The following is a 21,980-nucleotide window of genomic DNA, read 5'->3' on the forward strand; positions in this document are numbered from 1 at the left end:
CCGATTCTCTTTCCTCTATCCTTTATATAAAAGATATCTAATTACGACAAATAGATGTCAACTCCTTTCTCATAGTAAGAATTAAATCATGACTATTTATAATTTCACCAAGAATCTTAAAAATATAAAGAATCTTAAATAAATTAAACTACTCAGTAATTCTAAATTCTAAATTCTAAATTCTAAATTCTAAATTCTAAATTCTAAATTCCAAATTCCAAATTCTAAATTCCAAATTCCAAATTCTAAATTCTAAATTCCAAATTCTAAATTAATAAATAGATAATATAAATAATAGATTGAATAAATATTTTCAAAATTAATAATTTTATCGTATTGTAAATAAATTGAAACATAATATTATCTTCTATTTAGATATTTTTTGGTGCTTATAATCTGTATTAGAATCTAAAATCTCTATGTATTTGCATCACTAAATAAATAATGGGATACGCGTACTTTTCTCGTCTATATTTATGCAGCGATATTTAAGATAATAAAATTGTTAAATCCAATACTTACGTGGCACGCGCCTTCGCCTGCTCTCGTAAGCGTACAAATGTGAGAAGAGAGTACGTTCCGGTGCCTTTGTCTGCATTTGGCTTGACTGTGAACGCTCAACTCGATCTCTTGTAAATTGTTAGGAACGCGACCATTAAGCTAAGATTAAAGAAATATTACCTATGAATTCACGTGCTCATGAAGAACTTTTTATAACATAACGTTATACAGTAAAACATTTTATGTTAAATTGAACACATTTTACATGTCCCAGTTTATCCACTGTAATTTTTATATTAATTTAACAGAAGGCAAATATGTGAATAAATAACACAAGTAATATGTGAAAAATTAAGACAAAATTGTAACACATGCTATCTGGAGAAGTTTAAGTTAAATTAACATATTTATAATGTTAATTAAATTTAATTAAAATAACATGTTATTGTTTTTTTTCTTTTTCTTACAGAAAACAGAAGACGATATCTCTTTATAATATATAACGTAAAACATGTCGCTTTATCAGATGAAAATTCTCATAGAGAAAAGAGTAACATAACTTAAGTGGTCATTTTAACATATAAAATGTCAGCAAAAATTTGTGCATTTACATATAAATTGTGCTATTTTAACTCTTAGAAACAGTGAATATTAATATTATGTTAACACCAAGTGTATGTTAAAAATTTAACACAAAATTTCTACACTGGTAGAAATTTATTCAAATACAAAATGTTTTTTACCGTGCAGTTTTGTGTGTGCGCGCGCGCGCGCATGTGTGTGTATGTGTATTACATTTTTATATAAATTTGAGAAAAAGTAAGAATTTGAAATTTTACAAGATGAGCAGACTGCGTAATATAATATTTTTTCTTTTATGTAATAATTTCAAGAACTTTTTCTATTTATTGTGGATTATGTTTAATCATAACACAGAAATAGAGTAATTATTTCTTATTGTTAGTATCAAGGGAATACAATTTTAAAACATAAATTTTTATATTTTGTTAAACTTTATAAATAAAATGTGATAAATATTATGTAAAGACAAAGCTGCTTTTATTACAAGCTGCTTTCAAAATAATTTCTGTTTGACGCTTACCGAGGTTCTTCCCCATCCGGATAAAGTGCAGGTGGTACCCTCGGGAGCAACGTCGCTAGTTGCAAGCGGTATGGGTTGTATATATTGGGTGTATTCGATAGGAGTTGTCAGAATAAGTACGCCGATGTCATTGGACAATCCAATAGAATCAAATTACTGTGAGAGATGGCTTGTTTTACTCTGTAAACGGTACCACTCTCGCTTAACAGATTTGTGCCAGCGTGAACAGTTAAACTTCTCAGAGCGCCAGGGTTCCTGTAGCTGTTAAAGAGATAAATTTTGGTCGATTACTTTTTGCTTTTTACCTTTTCAGATAGTTTTAAACATCTTTCTTTTACGAATAAAAGAATTTTATTCTATTCATGTGTGCATGTATAAGGCTGCGGTCCACTTGACGCTACAAATGCTGCGAAGCATTAATTCCTCTTCTCTTTTCTTTCATAAAGAAAGAAGGAGAAGAAGAACGCTCCAAAGCATTTGTAGCGTCAAGTGGGCCGCAGCTTAAAGGCGGAATTACGATGAACCTAACGTAACGGAACGCGACGAGACGCGAAGTAACGTGAAACCTAAACACATTGTTTTTTGATACTTCACGTCACGTTACGTAAAGTCGAACGTAATCAGCCGCATATAAAAACAATGTGTTTATATGCATATAAAAACAATGTGTCCCGTCGCGTTCCGTTACGAAGTTCATCGTAATTCAGCCTTAAGGTGATCCTAAAGCTGTGATTCTAGCCGGTTTTTTTCGGTTTTTTTTCTTAGCACTAATCTTTTAATTGGCTTTATAGAAATGCAAAATTCTTGTCTAGAATTAAAGTACGCATCAAAATCTAGGTCATGGTGGTCGAATTTATATCGAAAACGAAAAAAAATTAATATTTTTTGTTATACGTGACGACCACCACATATAAATTCGACCACCATGACCTAGATTTTGATGCGTACTTTAATTCTAGACAAGAATTTTGCATTTCTATAAAGCCAATTAAAAGATTAGTGCTAAGAAAAAAACCGAAAAAAACCGGCTAGAATCACGGCTTTAGGATCACCTTAAATAATATAAAACAAGAGAATAAGGAACATACCTTGTTATACAATGAGCAGCGGTGAGAATAGTATACTTATTGACGATGGATCCGCCGCAGGAATGCCTTCCGTTCTTTCTCAGAGATACTTGATATGGGAACTTGCCGGCGGAGCATCGCTTCCACCAACAATATGAATGTTTGGGTAGCCTATATAAGAAGGTGCAATAAAACAGAATATATAAATCAGATTTTTGACACAATTTGTTTTTTTTTGGCTTTAATTAATTACGGTTATTATAATAGTCTATTTTATTTATAAATTGTTACTATTAATAAATATATACTATGCATACTACATTTTTGTTAGAGTTTGAGAAATGTGTACACATCACAATTGTATACAATTTATTTTATATTAAATTATTATAAAAAATGTGATTTTATTATTATTTGATAATTATTATCTTAAAATAATCCATTTCTATGCTATTCTACGTATTTCTATTCTTTTTGACACATACAAAATTAAACATAATTAATTATTTTATTAAAAAATTATTAATAAAAAATTAATTAAAAAATAATAATAAATTTTCTATAAAGTAACGTATACATTTTGCGGTTTTAATTTTGTCATTTGAGATGCAAAGTGTAGCTTCGTTATTTTAATTCGTAGCTCGTAAAATTAAATAAAACCATAATCAAAATGTATCATGTTTAAGCCCCTTGCACAATAGGCGATAGCGATAGCGATAGCGACAACGGCAAAGTTGCCGACAAAGGTATAGCTTTGTCGGGAACCTTGTCGTTGTCGCTATAATCGCTATCGCTATTGCCTATTGTGCAAGGGGCTTTATTCTTGCTTGCTTACCATAAGCGGCTACCGCCAAGCAGGCGACTATCAAGACAAAGAACGCGTGCATATTGAAAGCGTGGCACTGGTAATAATGAAACTCCATCGCACGTTTATATAGGCCGTTTTGAGTACTTCACCAGAAGAACATACTTTGGAATGTATATGTGTGTGACGTAAAAATGAAATCTATTTAATCTGACAGATTTAATCATTAAATTCCATCGAAATAATTTCGATAACTTATGCTAAGCGATTAAACGTGAGATCGAACTGTGTGTCTACGAAGATCGCTATCGTCTGGTGAAAAATTTTATTTCGAAATCTTTATCTGAAATACGTGATGCAATCGATATGATGATTTCAAAATTGCGGTGCACTTCATCGAGCTATTTTAGAAGCGGAAATTAAAATTTATTGATAATGTATGGAATTCGTGTATCTATTGCGCTACAATTTTCTGATAATTGATGAAATTATCAGAAAATCACTTATTAAAGCTAGCAAATAAGTTGTGAGTTATAAATGATTGGTAAACTGTGTTAAAATTGAAAATAAATATGTATATTACATATAAAAATAATATATATTTAGCCTTTAGAAGACGGACAGGGGTTTTTTAATGACTTTTTATAATTTTTATTTATAACTTTTATATTTGAAATTTAGAGCTAGAAAATGCAAACAAATTTATAAGGACTTTGTAAGAAAAAGATTTTTATTTACGATGTTTATGGATACATTTATATAGTAATGTTGTTTTGTATAATTTATTTCGAAGTAAGGTACAACACACAGAGGCATATCGCACTCACGACACTTTTGGTCTTCGACGAATATTTTTTTTGAACTTTGAACATACTGTACTACGCATTGGCCATTCTCATTTGTTTTCCTTAGATTCCCGGAATTACGGAACACAGCGACCCAAAAAACCCTTATATATGATATTTTAGCGCATAAATAGTTTGAAACCTATAAATAAGCTTCCCGTTCTCTAAAGATTAATATATCATTTCACTTTTTAATAATTAATTACTTTAATATGTTTTTTGATAACATATTTAAAATTAGCAATTATTCCATTGCATTATTCCATTGATACATACATATGTTTTTCTTACACATTGTAATGTCAAGCATTATTTATGGACTAGGTCTGAGAATTCAGTATTTTTGAGAGTAATTTTTCAACGCGCTTTTTGGCTCGTTCAGTTACAGAAATATTACAATAAACTAATTGTAAGTACGCCAACTCACATATAAAATAGCAGCGCGTATAAAAAGAATTTTTTTATTAATAATTTTCAGGAATATATTATTTAAAATTTTTTTTAGAAATGTTCTATTCAATATAGCATATTTTTTTTTAATTTTTATTTATATGTAGTTATATATATATATATATATTTTTTATATTAATTATTTACACCTTAAAAATATTTATTGCAGTTTTGTATAGTCTTACATATTATTCAACAAGTTATTATTGAGATATACTTTTTGCTACATTTTCTTTAAAAAAAAAATTTTATAAAGACAATTATCTTTAGGTTTTTATTGCATTGCGCGTTATGTTAATAAATTTTTTTTGAAGAATGTGTTATTTTATATCTTTATTGGTATTAGAGATATAATAGATATATTAAAAACAAAACAGGGGATTTTATAATACTATATTCTTTCGGATTATATAAGTTTGATTGTATTAACGCACTTTGTATCTATACACGAAAGAATATAAATTAATTTCAGTAAAAACGTACTTTAATGCAAGAAAAAAAAAAGTGGCTTATTCTTTTAAATAATTAATCACTAGCCAAAAAATCACTTAAGGGATAACAGCGTAAATACTGATTCGTAAATAATACACTCTTAACTATATCCACATTCTTAAGAGCTGTCAAGACAGATATTCAACTGTTAAAAATCAATTTTATTCCATTCAATTATTTATGCCCGATTTCACCAAAGTCGTTTAACTTAAACCTTAGTTCAATTCACTCTTGAAGACAAAGAATGAATTGAACTCGGGCATTAATCTCTCAAATTGCCAATATTTTAACATTCTTATACCTATCAACTCAAACTCTATATGCTCTCTGATTCATAAAATAATCCTTCAATGCGATTTTCACAATGTCTCTTCAACCGGTTAATTTCTTGGTATCTGATTATTAAATTAAATCATTACTGCGAACAGAACCAGGTTAAATAAAAGTTACAAGATAAATAAATAAAGCTACAAAATATAATTAAATGCAAAATGTAATTTATTATATTATTTTAATTTTCACAGCGCTCAAAGTAAGCGAAAAAAAACACATAATATGCAAATACATATTTGCAAGTATGAACTTATGATATATCATATAACACATATCGTGTATTAAATCTTTATCCATTTTCATTAACGTTAAAAGTTTTAACATAAAGTATATTAAATAATAATAATTTGCAGTAGGATTGCTGACTTCAATTCGTACGTAAATAAATACCTATACAAATATTTATAATCTTTTGAACATATATAGAACGAAACATCTCATCTTTTTGATTCTTATTAAAATATCGTAATTTTTCTAGCAAAAATAACGATTTGTAAAACGGATAAAAGAACAAATAGTATATAAATATATATATATTTGTAAGTAAAAACTTATTTATCCATTTATCCATTTCATTAAAACGTTAGAAGTTTTAACATAACGTATTAAAACTATTAAATAATAATAATTTGCAGTACTTATAAAAAAATATATAAATAATTTATAATAATCTAACATATGTTTTATGATATCTCCCGTCGAGTTACCCCCAATTCTCCAATTAGTTATTGCATTGCAACATTGTCGTAACGCTGGAGCATTAAACCGCCCGGGATATTTCGACGCAACTAAATCTGTCGTTAACGCAACGTTTGTTTCGCATTCCTACAAATTTATCGTCTGTATTTAATTGCAGCAATAATTACAGTATGGCGCGCAATCCTATTGATTTACGATTATATAATAATGCAAAAGTCGACCGATCGTATGATCTTCTAATACAAAACATATACGATAATGGCGAAAAATTTAAAATAAGTGCGCATTGCTCGTGATTTATTGTCAGCCGATTAAGCGCGATGCGAAAGTCGGAAGGCGTCGTTTTCATTAACCCATTATATATGGACAAACCTCGTATAAACTATGGAAAAGAGGACGGCGCGGATATTGAGCTCATATAAAGTTTCATTTCCAGGAATTCAATAATCGCTTACATCGCAATAATTCGCGAGCCATTCGATTTTGTCTTATCATCGTTTCTCACCGTCATTCATGGAGGATCCCGCGAATCGTGGAATCACGTCGAGCTCTCGCGATCATAATGATAACGTAATACCAGAAACAAATAATGATAATGCGCTCGTCAGCCAATGCCGAGATCGTGCTATCGAGAACGGATTCAAAAAGAGATGCGGTATAAAAACAATACAGCGGCATTCAGAACGAAATACACGCCAACTAACAATCAATAATTATCATAAGCTTGCATTCATGTCAAGATAATTCTCTTATTGGAAAAAAAAAAAAAAAAAAAATGGTATAAATTCCTTTTTTATAATAATAAATAATATTAAAACTCGTTAGTTTAATTTATTCTATGTTTTCCCTTAACTTATCCCATTTTACTTTTCGTTAATTTCAATGTTAATATTGGTGAAAGAACGATGATCCGACATAACATAAATAACATTAATTCTTTTTCAATGCGAAGTTATAGCATTAATGTAAATTATAAACGAACATTCTTAACATATATATATATATATATATAATAAATTAATCCCGGTATTTGGAAATCCATAAAGGCTTAGAATTGTCAGTCTGTTGCAAATTGAGTTTCCCTTCTGCATATAAGTCTGTGAACGAGAATAATACATAAGAAAAATGGGTAACGAACCTATGTGAAGTTGATCCCTTAACATTAAAAAAAAAAAAACTTTCTATAGCATTCGATGACTCATCGTTTGCATATTCACATACATTTCAATTGAATCGAATTGTATGTGAATGTGCAAACAAAAGTTAAAGATTAATTAAGATAATTTATATTATTTATATTATTTATATTTGCAATTTACAATTTATATACTTAATATTATTTATTTTATATTATTTATAATTAAGATAAAGTTAAAGAATAATAAAGTTAAAGAATAATAATTATATTACATTATTTAAATTATATTTACATTTATATTATTTATATTAATTAAGATAATTTATATTATTTATATTATTTATATAATTATATCATTAAAGACTATTTCATTCAATTTTCTCGTAGGTGAAGGGCTAAGCTAATGTAAGATTGCTCTCATTCAAATTCTTTTGTTAATACCGTTTGAATTAGTGTCCAAACAAAATTTGAATTGTGCATACATGTGCAAATTATTATTTTTTAAATGTTAGGAAGCTAACTTCACACGGGTGAAAAACTAGTCGTATAATATTAGGTTGATAGAATTAAAGTAAGGTAAAATTTACCCTTTTTTGCGAATGTAGTAACACTTACCAAGAAGTATTTCAAAAGCAGTAGCAGCATCCTCTCTCGTGTACGTGTCCGGTGAAATAAGTTCACTGAATTTGACAGTATCCTTGTCACGCCAGAAAACTTCTAATAGAACCAAAATCTCTTGGCTTGTCAGTGCAGGTTGCGAGTGTCCGCTTGAACTGCTGTAAAAACAATATTTTTATCATACATCAAATAATTTCTTTGATAAATGGTAGACTTGATATAACAAAACATGCTAAGTTTCGTAGGAAAGAACTATGCAAAATTGTTAGGTTACAACAAAGCAATAAAAGTGTTGTTTTTTCCTCAAGCTTTCGATTAATGAATCCTATGTTTTGTCAACATTCGTTTATAGAAACTTAAATATACACTTAGAATATTGTTATATGTCCAACTCTTTACTTAACAATAAAAGAAAAATTCAAATACCTGGTAGAAGGTACTGGAACGTGTTTCGCCGTTTTCGGAGACTGTCGCTGTCTTTCTAATAAAATGTCTATATCTTCAAAGCTTTCATCATTACTTATATTCATTCTTTCCTGATCCGGCCCCTGTTCAACGATGCTGAAATATATATCATTTAATGATATTGAGAAATTGAGGAAATATCGCAACAGTTGAAAGACTGAGTATAAAACTGAATAATCCTTAATAATTAAATTTTTAGTTAAATAACTTCTTGAATGTAAATATCATAAGTTCTTCATGATAAAATAGACTTACCTAGTGCCTTCTTCTAAGACAATCGCTTCCGGTACCTCTTTCGGTAATGGTACCATTGATACGTCCCTAGTTTCGTGAATTATATTTGTCATTGGTAAGACGTTTGCAACACTGTCTCCGGGTTCAGCAGCAATTGCCATTTCCGTCTTTTGGAATGTACTCACTTCTTCTGTAGGAAGATCTAGCTTGCTAACTGTCTCTTCTACACGCATTTGTTCAAAAACTAAAAATATAAATTTATTCACAGTTATATATGCATCAATGTGAATATTTAATAAATGTCTAAATATGTACCTACATTGCGTAAATTCAGCAAGTGCAACATCTTCATTTACACTCTTGAACGGCCCAGTGATGCGAGCAGCAAAGCGACTGCGTAAACTTTTGTTCCATCGCCTAGGTGATTCCGAAGGTTGGTTGAAAAGATTTATCGCCGGTGTCAGCGATAAATTTTTTGTTAATGGTTTATCCAATTTCTGAAGATAATCAAAAAATTTAGTCAGAACCTTTACTTGTTTGAAATTAATCTCGCTTTTTGAACTTCTTTGTAAGTTTATATACATCTTTTGTAAGCTTATATAATGTAGGAACCCACCTCGCAATGAATTTTTACATTCTGACGCCATTTCTTAAGCTGTCTGTCACTTAACTCTGTTTTTTTATCAATAATTTTGCTTTTCTTCGAACGACTGCGGATCACAAAGTAGCTTGAATCTAATGATTCCAATTCCATGTTAGTTTCCTCTTGCTGTGGAAGAACTAACATTCTCGTTTCTTCTCTAGGCAATTCAGCCGGTACTACCACATCTTCTACAGGTGCAGGAGGTACTGCCACATCTTCTACAGGTACAGGAGGTACTGCCACATCTTCTACAGGTGCAGGAGGTACTGCCACATCTTCTACAGGGGGTACATCAGTCGCCGATGCAATGTCAGAGAATAACTGAGAAGTAATATATAGAAAGAATTAGAAGCAAAATAAAATATAAATTAATATAAATAAAAAAGCGAAAAATAATTTTTCTAAAGAAAAAAAAGAGGAAAATAATTTTAATTTTTTTCAAAACTTTTGGTCATTATGGCTCGTATTCATAGTCCGTTCTTATATCAAAACAATCTTAAGTAATGTCTTAAGATGCTAATACGGTTCTCAGATTGACCTTAAAATTGTACTTAAGACTGTCTCAAATATAAAAACAAATTATGAACAAAGGGAAAAACGCCGTAATCGGCCAGGACTGGTCAGATCTTGCTTGTCCGAATAATTAAGTGATTTTTTATGTACAATTCTTTGCCCTATGAAAAACTATGAATATCGGCCTATGTATTCTCATTTGTCTTCTACTTTATGAAGTTAAATATTCACATTATATCCAAACGACAATCATTATCAGTTATAGACAAACTTACACGTCTTCTCTTCGTAGGCGTTTCCACCTGCATTTGATGTGGCTGTCGTTTTTGTGGAGTTAATAACAGTCCCTCTTTGGATTTCTTTCTTTCCGATATATCCACAAGTACTGGACCACGGGTTTCCTGAGATAACTGTTTTTCTTGGATCTCTATATTCATTAAATGATTTTATTAATTAATTTAATTTAAACATAATATAATAGTCTATGTATTATATTTAAAAAATACCCCATTGATCCACTTACCTTCTATTGTTACATCATCAGCCATCTTCTTTGAGAATGCTGATCTTTCCTTTGCTGTCTGTAGTTCATGCATCTGGTCACTAAAACCATTAATAGTAAATATATTATTCTTTGTTAAAAACGTCATGAATTTATTTTGAGCTAATGATATAAAAACGAAAAAAATCAAATAATTGCATAAACTATTGTCATTTTGTGAACTTTTGTTGAATTACAATTAAAAACACGCTACAAAAAAATATAAAAATCGGAAACTTACAGTGCGAGATTGAAATCATGTTTAAGCATAAAGTCCAACTCCTCGTCATTTAAAGCACCAAAATCACAACATGCTGCATCTTTCATCTGTGAATAAAAAAATTTTCAATATTTAAAAATAAGGTTTACAATTAAAGAATCAAAGTTCGGAAACTCGAGGATGTTATATATCATATTACAGGGTTTAACATTTGAGAATAAGAGTTAAAAAATACAAAATTTATTGATAAGCTTGCAGTAAACCGTACGAGATCGTCACTTACAATTGTCCGTAGTCTTTCATCAAACTCTTCGTCCGGAAGTAAGTGTAAGTCTATTTCTAATTGAGCGTTAGGAAAGTTTTTAGTGGAAATAGGCACATCTATTGCACGCAATTCAAGATCCTGAACTGCGTCATACTCATCCTCTTTATTCTCCAACCCTCTGCCGCCGCCGCCACGGCCGCCGCCAGAGTCAAATTTTTTTTGCATTTCAAAAACTTCCTCTGAAAAGTAATGAGATTACATAAATTGGCATAGGTGATATCATTAATAAATATATATAGAATTGAACTTACTCTGATAATTTACAACTTGTAAACGATGAATTCTTGTTATGCCGTACATTAATTGTGATGACAGATATAAGCTAAATCTATTTGATCTGTTGCGCGACTGCATTATTTCCAAAATTTGCTCGCTGGCGATGTAATATAAAATGCAAACAAAAGTGTCAAAATTGAAAAAAAAATGTCATAAATATTCAATATTAAAAGTACACAAACAAAATAATTTACCAAGTTTCTACAGTGTTTATCTTCTTTATAGCACCAGGATTATAGTGTCTTTTAAATATTTTCTCGCTGGACGTTGCAGCGAGCCAACAAGGAGCTAATTTGCCCCTTCGTCGACGGGAAAGCAGTTCAACTGGATAGAACATCTGATGAAGAATAAGTCTCATTAATAAAGCAAATTCGTAAATACCAAATGAAAGATCATGTTGAAAGAATAAAATGAAAATCATACTCACCAGTAACACTAGGGAAGTGTCATACGGCGATTTTCCTGAAACTTGGCATACAAGTAGTACATGGAAAACTATTGGACACGTATATTGGGTACGTTCAGCCGATACTCCGCTAGCCTAGCAATCGTGAGCAGTCGCTCGTTTTCGCTCGTTCCCTCTCTTTTGACCCAATGGATTAAAAAGAGAGGGAACGAGCGAAAACGAGCGACTGCTCACGATTGCTAGGCTAGCGGAGTATCGGCTGAACGCACCCATTGTTATATCGGGCCGAAAGCCGTTTGAAGGGTAGAAATCATCCTATCGATTTTGGGGGTAGGTTCGACTATTTTACGAATTATTTTGAATTCGTAAAACGGACTTCAGATTCATTATCAGCGACCCCAAAAACCCTTAGTTACCTGATTTCGCAACAATCGTAAAATAATTCGTAAAATAGTCGAACCTACCCCCAAAATCGATAGGGTGATTTCTACCCTTCAAACGGCTCTCGGGCCGATATAACAATATACGTGTCCAATATAGTTTTCCATTTACTACTTGTATGCCAAGTTTCAGGAAAATCGCCGTATGACACTTCCCTAGTGTTGCTTGTCAGATAGCACAGACGTCAAGGTTATCCTCAATACATCCAGGCACGTCCTGGGTGTATCGAGGCCGACTTATTGTGCTTTATTGTTCCGGATAACAGATAAATAACAGAAAATAACGATGGAAATTACCTTGATCTGTGTTTAATATTGACCGATTATCCTAGTCTTCAGTCATATGGATATACTTGTCGAATGTAACGATGAAATTCTTTTTCGATCAAAGAATCTCTCAACTTTTACAATTTATTGGATCAATTTCCTTCAAACGCGCTTTCCTTAAATATTATCCTTCTCCTCTTTCGTAAGTTATCCCATTTCTCATGGAGAGACTCGTCAAACCTTTGCCGTCAAACGTACTCCTCCTCTTCGCACTACGATTTTCAAATCGACAGATTGCGCGCCGAAGGCGGTAGGCATCGACGGGTTTGTTCGCAATGCGCGACGAAATGACGATAATTGCGGGCATCTCTCGACGCTGACGTTGGCGCTGGCGTTGGCGCTAGCGCTGGCGTGTCACGTTCCAAGTCCGCCTTAAGATTTCCGTTGCTGCGCATGCGCAAGAGTTTTTCCGCGTTCAAGGATTGAAGTGGATTTTGATTTGCTCCGCGATTTTCGTGCTGTGTATACCATACATACATACATACATACATACATACATACATACATACAGCTGGTCACGCTGGTCACGCAGTCAATACATGTGGAGACGTGGAGATCACATGGTGGACTGGTGGAGACGAGATCAACGGTGATCAACGCCGCGGTTGATCGTTTTTAGACAAAATTGTGCATGAATAAGACAACGTGTTTGCCTGGTTTGCGGGGTTTGCCACAGTTTGGTCGGTCCTGTTGAACGTTATTTTACATCTCCAAATTTCCTTCGAAAGCAGCACGATGCGCCACGAACTGGTCAACACGGTCGCTCCTAAAGTTAGTATAATTATCGTCGTCATACAGACCGGAAATAAGTTGGCAATGCAAGTTCATATTTTTTAATTTACTATAGCTCAAACGATTGCTCCCTAATTGCTCCCTCAGAATCGACGATTGCTCCCCTTTTAAGATTATTATTTTTCGAGATATTTAATAAAAACGAAAAATTTTTAATTTTTATTGAAAAACATATTTATAATAACTCTATGCAACTTTATAGGGCATAGAACGATTGCTCCTTCATTGCTCCTTATTGCTCCATCATAATTTAAATGATTTATTGCATTTTTATTGAAAAAATAACAAATTAATCATTTCACAAGGCCGCCTATTGTAACTATGGCTCGGCAGCGCATGCGCATGCTACCATAACTATGCGCATGCGCGATGGTATCTGTTAGAGCTTTTACGGATACCATAGCGCATGCGCGTATGGCTTCTGCTTTCTGCTCATGGCTCCTGCAATTTTATGTGCTTCCATCTTAACTATTTCTCGCTTCGCTCTATTGGGATTTTTAATCGCTCCATTCGTATAATTAATTTTGTATGATATTTTAGCAGAGAACTGTTTATTTTCTTGGAAAAATACATTTCTCACAGTCTTCTGCAAGTATATCCAACATAAAACGATTGCTCCTTAATTGCCCACCTGTCAGCATTGTGCATGAGCCCTTATTGACGTTAGGCTTAGTTTCCACGTGTCGCGTCATCTGTCGTTAAAGCCTCTTGCACAATGCCAGGCAACGGGCAATAGGAACAGGGCATAGAAATTAGAAATCATGTATAATGCAGAATAATAAACAGTGACACAGGCAATAGACACAGAGTTTCCGTCACGTTGGAAATTTTGTGCCTATTGCCTGTTGCCAACCAATCATAGCATTTAAACTTTTTAGGTTGTAATTAACAATTTTTTGGTTATTTCCTGTTCCTATTGCCTGTTGTCTGGCATTGTGCAAGGGGCTTTAGGGGCGCAACACAATACAAGCAATAGAAATAGGGAATAGGAACAGAATGCATTGATACACGGCTTCCGATAGGTTGAAAATTTATTGCTTTGTGTTTTGCATTATGTTTACGCCTGAACGGTATCAACCAATCAAAATTTTTTATGAGTGCGTTTCACTTAACGTCCGCAACGTTCTTAAAGGCCCTTGCACGTAACAAAGTTTTAGTCATAATCGTAAGGCTGTAAACAATTAATAGACCAATCACAGTCGATTATTCTCCTCGCGCTTGAAGAATAATTGAGTGTGATTTGTCTTATTTTCTTACGGCCTTACGATTAAAATTAAAACTTTGTTACGTGCAATGGCCTTAAAGCGAGAAACACAGACTTTTGCATAACGCATAATACGTAAGCATAAGAAAACTGATTGGTCTATTTCATTATGCACATACATATGGACCAATCAATTCTCTTATGCTTATGTTTATGGGCTCATGCAAGTTTGTGTGGATATAGCTTAAAGCCTTGGTCCACGATGCTAGAACTGCGTTCGGTTTCGGTTTAAGCCAATGAAACTGCTGCTTTACTGTAAGAGCTGCAAGTTGATTGGCTTAAACCAAAACTCGGACGCAGTTCTAACAATGTGGACACAAGGCTTAAGTGCCCATCTACAATAGGTGTTTTAAGCCCTAAGCCCTAAGAAATTGACCAATCACAGTCAATTTATTCTCCTCAAATTCAATTGTGATTGAACAATTTCTTAAGGCTTAGGGTGCCTCCCCATGCAAGACGGAATCGCGGAAAACGGAATCTCGGAATCATTCTGATTGGTTAGTCTCATGAGGCTAACCAATAGCCTCATGGATTAACCAATCAGAATGATTCCGAGATTCCGTCTTGCATGGGGAGGCACCCTTAGGGCTTAAAACACCTATTGTAGTCATTGTAGATGGGCACTAAGGCCGAGTTTTCACTGAGTGCGTCACGCGTCCCGTCATCACAAGTTAACCAATCAACACATCCCATTTTATTACATTACTTGTGACGGGATCAAAATGGGATGTTTTGATTGGTCGCGACGGATAAGGCCCGGTCTACAATGGATGTCGGAAGTCGGAGTCGTAAGAAATTGACCAATCAATTGACCATTCATTATTTTTCGACCGCAAGGAGAATAATAGATTGTGATTGGTCAATTTCTTACGACTCCGACTTTCGACATCCATTGTAGACCGGGCCTAAAGCCCGGTGTCCACGATGCAAGAACTGGGTCCAAGTTTCGGTTTAAGCCAATGAAACTGCTACTTTTCTGTAAGAGCTGCAAGTTGATTGGCTTAAGCCCGGTGTCCACGATGCAAGAACTGTGTCCAAGTTTCGGTTTAAGCCAATGAAACTGCTACTTTTCTGAAAGAGCTGCAAGATGATTGGCTTAAACCAAAACTTGGACACAGTTCTAGCATCGTGGACACCGGACTTTAAATCGAAACTTGGACACAGTTCTTGCATCGCGTTATCCGTCGCGCCCAATCAAAACATCTTATTTTATTACATTATTTGTAATGGGATGTTTAGATTGGTTAAGCCCCTTGCCCAATGCCAGACAACAGGCAATAGGAACAGGAAATAACTAAAAAAATCGTTAATTACAACCTAAAAAGTTCGAATGCTATGATTGGTTGGCAACAGGCAATAGGCACAGAATTTCCAACGTGACTGAAACTCTGTGTCTATTGATTGTGTCACTGTTTATTCTGCATTTATACATGATTTCTGATTTCTATTCCCTGTTCCTATTGCCCGTTGCCTGGCATTGTGCAAGAGGCTTTAACGACAGATGACGCGACGCGTGGAAACTAAGCCTAACGTCAATAAGGGCTCATGCACAATGCTGGATATACTTGCAGAAGACTGTGAGAAATGTATTTTTCCAAGAAAATAAACAGTTCTCTGCTAAAATATCATACAAAATTAATTATACGAATGGAGCGATTAAAAATCCCAATAGAGCGAAGCGAGAAATAGTTAAGATGGAAGCACATAAAATTGCAGGAGCCATGAGCAGAAAGCAGAAGCCATACGCGCATGCGCTATGGTATCCGTAAAAGCTCTAACAGATACCATCGCGCATGCGCATAGTTATGGTAGCATGCGCATGCGCTGCCGAGCCATAGTTACAATAGGCGGCCTTGTGAAATGATTAATTTGTTATTTTTTCAATAAAAATGCAATAAATCATTAAAATTATGATGGAGCAATAAGGAGCAATGAAGGAGCAATCGTTCTATGCCCTATAAAGTTGCATAGAGTTATTATAAATGTTTTTCAATAAAAATTAAAAATTTTTCGTTTTTATTAAATATCTCGAAAAATAATAATCTTAAAAGGGGAGCAATCGTCGATTCTGAGGGAGCAATTAGGGAGCAATCGTTTGAGCTATAGTAAATTAAAAATATGAACTTGCATTGCCAACTTATTTCCGGTGTCATACAGAGCCTAAAATGTGCTTGAAATTTTGGTGATGCGTTAACTGAATCTAAAGCCAATGAATATAAGTTAATAGTGAATATACTGGCAAAAACGAAAAGAGGAACTAAGCATATTTTAAACATAAAATATATATTATTTTTCAAATAAAGAGGACCGTTTACATAATCAGAATACAAAAGGAGAAAGAATGAAATAGAGGGGTGATAATTCTTGTTTTTTTTTTCCTTGTCGACAGATCAAGGACAGGAAACCTTTGCACACACTGCAGCCAGCAGCCACCGATAAAGACACTTTGGTTGGTGCTAACAGGACTCTCAGATCTTGCAAATCGAAAGAGGCAAAAACGAAACAGTAAGTTATCTTCAAACAAGCATTTATTATGACAACGCATTATGAAAGGGTTAGAAGTATAGATTGTAAGTACGGTGTGTTTCTTAAGGTTATTCTACATAGAAGTTTCGTGAGTTGTAAGAAATTGACCAATCACAGATTGAATATTCTCCTCAACTTCAAATGTGATTGGTCAATTTCTTACAACTCACGACTACGACTTCTATGTAGAATAACCTTTAGGGATGTAACAAATACAGGGGAAAAAGATACTTTAAAATGCACAAAAGTAACTAAGAAGAATAAGGCTGTCCAAACTACACGAGAGAAGATACAAATTGAAGTAGAAGATTTAACATCAGGTATACTCAAAATAGCATTTTTTTCTTTGCTTTCCATATTCTTTTGATATTTATTTTAAATCTGGATTTTGTCAAAAGGATAAACTTTTATCAAAGTATTTTATCTGATTTAGACAATCCTAGTGAGAACTATTGGCAAATAATGGCTGAAAAAAGACAAACGGCACTTGTGGATGCCTTAGAAGAAAATAAAAAGCTCGTACAACAGATTGAAAAATTAGGAGAGGAAAATCATGTTTACAAGGAAATGTTGGATGAGATGAGAACACTTGTTGAAGTACTACAGGTAATGTTGCCTACAATATTGTATTAATATTGTATTGAAATAATTACTACTTTACACATTATTAATAATAAGAGAATTTATATATTATGTTTTATTGCAGGAGCAAATTGAAGACGATAGAAGCGATATTGAAGATGAAGACGATAGAAACGATATAAATAATTCGTTAGATGACAGTGCTCTTTGATGTGAGTTTGCTCATTGAATTCCTCAAACATAAGAAAAGACTAATATACTAGTGACTACGCTGATAATTTATAAAAAAATATTTATAATTTTAGCAAAGTGTTCAAAATATTTGATTGCCATTTGCACATCTAGCCATTCAACATTTTAAAGTTTGACGTAAACAAATAACATTTCTTTTTCTCTTGTAATAGAGTTATTTAACACTTTATATTATATCGCAAATTGTTAACCGTTAATGTTAGAGATATACAAGTAACAAAAATTAAAATTAATCAGCTTTTTAACATGTATAAAACGATAAGAGGACAGTTAGAATACAAAATTTTCTGTTTAAAATATCTATTAACATTTAAAGTTAAAAAAAGTAAAATTAATAACGTACTTTCGACCGGCTATGAAGAAAAATCGTATACACTACGCGGGCCAAAAGTTGAAATCTCGGTCCTCCTGCTCGTCATGATGCCTCGGCTTCGCCTCGGGGCATCATGACGCGCAAGGCCGAAAATTCAACTTTCGGCCCTTGTAGTGTAATATACTATTATGACAAAGAGCAGTTTTGCCTGTACCAGTAAATATATTTCAAGTGCCAAGTAAAGTTATTAGATATAAACGTATTAATGTGTATAGCCATTAAGAATTAAAAAGTTATTTAATCTAAAATTAAGACATTTTTGTACGTTTTATGTGTATAATAAATTTTTATTTTATGATAATCATTGATAATGTCTTAAATATTGAATTGTGAACATAAGATATTTAAAACACAGTAGTCTCAGAAATTCTTATAACACTTATACCTCTAGCAACAAGAGGACCACCGGAATCACCCTAAAAATTTAATAAAAAACGACGATTAGTTATTTGCTAAGTTAATATTTAATTTAATTTAATTCACTCGTCATATTTATAAATTACTGTCATAATAATTAAGCAAAAGATATTGCTTGTTCCAGTTCTAAATTTCAAAAATGTTTTGGAATTTAATCTGTACAGTAAGATAATTCGATAAATTAAACTACTCAGTAATTCTAAATTCTAAATTCTAAATTTTAAATTCTAAATTCTAAATTTTAAATTCCAAATTCCAACTTCCAAATTCTAAATTCTAAATTCTAAATTCTTTATATATATTATTTATTTTAGAAATATCTGTATCTGTTAGTGAATCCCGATTCTCTTTCCTCTATCCTTTATATAAAAGATATCTAATTACGACAAATAGATGTCAACTCCTTTCTCATAGTAAGAATTAAATCATGACTATCTATTATTTCACCAAGAATCTTAAAAATATAAAGAATCTTAAATAAATTAATCTGTACAGTAAGATAATTCGATAAATTAATCTACTCAGTAATTCTAAATTCAAAATTCTAAATTCTAAATTCTTTATATATATTATTTATTTTAAAAATATCTGTATTTGTTAGTGAATCCCGATTCTCTTTCCTCTATCCTTTATATAAAAGATATCTAATTACGACAAATAGATGTCAACTCCTTTCTCATAGTAAGAATTAAATCATGACTATTTATTATTTCACCAAGAATCTTAAGAATATAAAGAATCTTAAATAAATTAATTTGTACAGTAAGATAATGCGATAAATTAAACTACTCAGTAATTCTAAATTCTAAATTCTAAATTCCAAATTCTAAATTCTAATTCCAAATTCCAAATTCCAAATTCCAACTTCCAAATTCTAAATTCTAAATTATAAATTATAAACTCTTTATATATATTATTTATTTTAGAAATATCTATATCTGTTAGTGAATCCCGATTTTCTTTCCTCTATCCTTTATATAAAAGATATCTAATTACGACAAATAGATAACTCCTTTCTCATAGTAAGAATTAAATCATGACCATTATTATTTCACCAAGAATCTTAAGAATATAAAGAATCTTAAACAAAGTAATCTGTACAATAAGATAATTCGATAAATTAAACTACTCAGTAATTCCAAATTCTAAATTCTAAATTCTAAATTCTAAATTCTAAATTTTATATTTTTTATATATATTATTTATTTTAGAAATATCTGTATCCGTTAGTGAATCCCGATTCTCTTTCCTCTATCCTTTATATAAAAGATATCTAATTACGACAATAGATGTCAACTCCTTTCTCATAGTAAGAATTAAATCATGACTATTTATTATTTCACCAAGAATCTTAAGAATATAAAGAATCTTAAATAAATTAATCTGTACAGTAAGATAATTCGATAAATTAAACTACTCAGTAATTCTAAATTTTAAATTCTAAATTCTAAATTCTAAATTCCAAATTCCAAATTCCAAGTTCCAAATTCCAAATTCCAAATTCTAAATTCTAAATTCTAAATTCTTTATATATATTATTTATTTTAGAAATATCTGTATCTGTTAGTGAATCCGATTCTCTTTCCTCTATCCTTTATATAAAAGATATCTAATTACGACAAATAGATGTCAACCTCTTTCTCATAGTAAGAATTAAATCATGACTATCTATTATTGCACCAATAATCTTAAGAATATAAAGAATCTTAAATAAATTAATCTGTACAGTAAGATAATTCGATAAATTAAACTACTCAGTAATTATAAATTCTAAATTCTAAATTCTAAATTCTAAATTCCAAATTCCAAGTTCCAAATTCCAAATTTTAAATTCTAAATTCTAAATTCTTTATATATATTATTTATTTTAAAACAATCTGTATCTGTTAGTAAATCCCGATTCTCTTTCCTCTATTTTTTATATAAAAGATATCTAATTACGACAAATAGATGTCAACTCCTTTCTCATAGTAAGAATTAAATCATGACTATTTATTATTTCACCAGAATCTTAAAAATATAAAGAATCTTAAATAAATTAATCTGTACAGTAAGATAATTCGATAAATTAAACTACTCAGTAATTCTAAATTCTAAATTCTAAATTCCAAATTCCAAATTCCAAATTCTAACTTCCAAATTCTAAATTCTAAATTCTAAATTCTAAATTCTAAATTCTTTATATATATTATTTATTTTAAAACAATCTGTATCTGTTAGTAAATCCCGATTCTCTTTCCTCTATTTTTTATAATAAAAGATATCTAATTACAACAAATAGATGTCCTTTTTCATAGTAAGAATTAAATCATGACTATCTATTATTTCACCAAGAATCTTAAGAATATAAAGAATCTTAAATAAATTAATCTGTACAGTAAGATAATTCGATAAATTAAACTACTCAGTAATTCTAAATTCTAAATTTTAAATTCCAAATTCCAACTTCCAAATTCTAAATTCTAAATTCTAAATTCTTTATATATATTATTTATTTTAGAAATATCTGTATCTGTTAGTGAATCCCGATTCTCTTTCCTCTATCCTTTATATAAAAGATATCTAATTACGACAAATAGATGTCAACTCCTTTCTCATAGTAAGAATTAATCATGACTATTTATAATTTCACCAAGAATCTTAAAAATATAAAGAATCTTAAATAAATTAATCTGTACAGTAAGCTAATTCGATAAATTAAACTACTCAGTAATTCTAAATTCTAAATTCTAAATTCTAAATTCCAAATTCCAAGTTCCAAATTCCAAATTCTAAATTCTAAATTCTAAATTCTAAATTCTAAATTCTTTATATATTATTTATTTTAAAATATCTGTATCTGTTAGTGAATCCCGATTCTCTTTCCTCTATCCTTTATATAAAAGATATCTAATTACGACAAATAGATGTCAACTCCTTTTTCATAGTAAGAATTAAATCATGACTATCTATTATTTCACCAAGAATCTTAAGAATATAAAGAATCTTAAACAAAGTAATCTGTACAATAAGATAATTCGATAAATTAAACTACTCAGTAATTCCAATTTTAAATTCTAAATTCTAAATTCTTTATATGTATTATTTATTTTAAAACAATCTGTATCTGTTAGTGAATCCCGATTCTCTTTCCTCTATCTTTATATAAAAGATATCTAATTACGACAAATAGATGTCAACTCCTTTTAAAATAAATAATATATATAAAGAATTTAAAATTTAGATTTTAGAATTTAGAATTTAGAATTTAGAATTTGGAATTTGGAATTTGGAATTTAGAATTTAGAATTTAGAATTTAGAATTACTGAGTAGTTTAATTTATCGAATTATCTT

At 31.2% G+C, this 21,980-nt stretch overlaps 2 protein-coding genes and 1 pseudogene across 2 annotated transcripts; 1 reads left to right on the top strand and 2 right to left on the bottom strand.

Moving 5' to 3' along the window:
* Window positions 1-474: 474 nt before the first annotated feature.
* Window positions 475-3,557, bottom strand: LOC139824955 (chymotrypsin-1-like; annotated as a pseudogene).
* A 3,754-nt stretch (window positions 3,558-7,311) lies between these two features.
* LOC139824956 (uncharacterized) lies at window positions 7,312-12,867 on the bottom strand. The gene is made up of 13 exons (XM_071797503.1): window positions 12,411-12,867; window positions 11,462-11,604; window positions 11,243-11,364; window positions 10,950-11,170; window positions 10,688-10,773; window positions 10,429-10,508; window positions 10,181-10,332; window positions 9,366-9,713; window positions 9,069-9,246; window positions 8,771-8,993; window positions 8,477-8,611; window positions 8,048-8,208; window positions 7,312-7,391 (listed from the first exon to the last, which is right to left on the bottom strand). Exons 2-13 carry the CDS (start codon window positions 11,602-11,604, stop codon window positions 7,312-7,314), a joined length of 1,929 nt encoding a protein of 642 aa, XP_071653604.1. The 5' UTR covers window positions 12,411-12,867.
* A 110-nt stretch (window positions 12,868-12,977) lies between these two features.
* LOC139824953 (uncharacterized) lies at window positions 12,978-18,198 on the top strand. Its single transcript, XM_071797499.1, has 5 exons — window positions 12,978-13,211; window positions 16,886-17,001; window positions 17,224-17,342; window positions 17,456-17,628; window positions 17,729-18,198. Exons 1-5 carry the CDS (start codon window positions 13,176-13,178, stop codon window positions 17,813-17,815), a joined length of 531 nt encoding a protein of 176 aa, XP_071653600.1. The 5' UTR covers window positions 12,978-13,175; the 3' UTR covers window positions 17,816-18,198.
* Window positions 18,199-21,980: the final 3,782 nt, after the last annotated feature.

Source organism: Temnothorax longispinosus, unplaced genomic scaffold (assembly GCF_030848805.1).
Source record: "Temnothorax longispinosus isolate EJ_2023e unplaced genomic scaffold, Tlon_JGU_v1 HiC_scaffold_71, whole genome shotgun sequence".
NCBI lineage: Eukaryota > Metazoa > Arthropoda > Insecta > Hymenoptera > Formicidae > Temnothorax > Temnothorax longispinosus.

Coding starts and splice junctions, on each gene's coding strand:
- LOC139824956 (XM_071797503.1), bottom strand. CDS start 11,604: ATGTTCTATCCAGTTGAACTGCTTTCCCGTCGACGAAGGGGCAAATTA. Junction 11,171..11,242: donor ACAAGTTGTAAATTATCAGA/GTAAGTTCAATT, acceptor ATTACTTTTCAG/AGGAAGTTTTTGAAATGCAA. Junction 7,392..8,047: donor TGCTTTTGAAATACTTCTTG/GTAAGTGTTACT, acceptor TCTCGTTCACAG/ACTTATATGCAGAAGGGAAA.
- LOC139824953 (XM_071797499.1), top strand. CDS start 13,176: ATGCGCCACGAACTGGTCAACACGGTCGCTCCTAAA. Junction 13,212..16,885: donor TCAACACGGTCGCTCCTAAA/GTTAGTATAATT, acceptor CCTTGTCGACAG/ATCAAGGACAGGAAACCTTT. Junction 17,002..17,223: donor AAAGAGGCAAAAACGAAACA/GTAAGTTATCTT, acceptor AATAACCTTTAG/GGATGTAACAAATACAGGGG.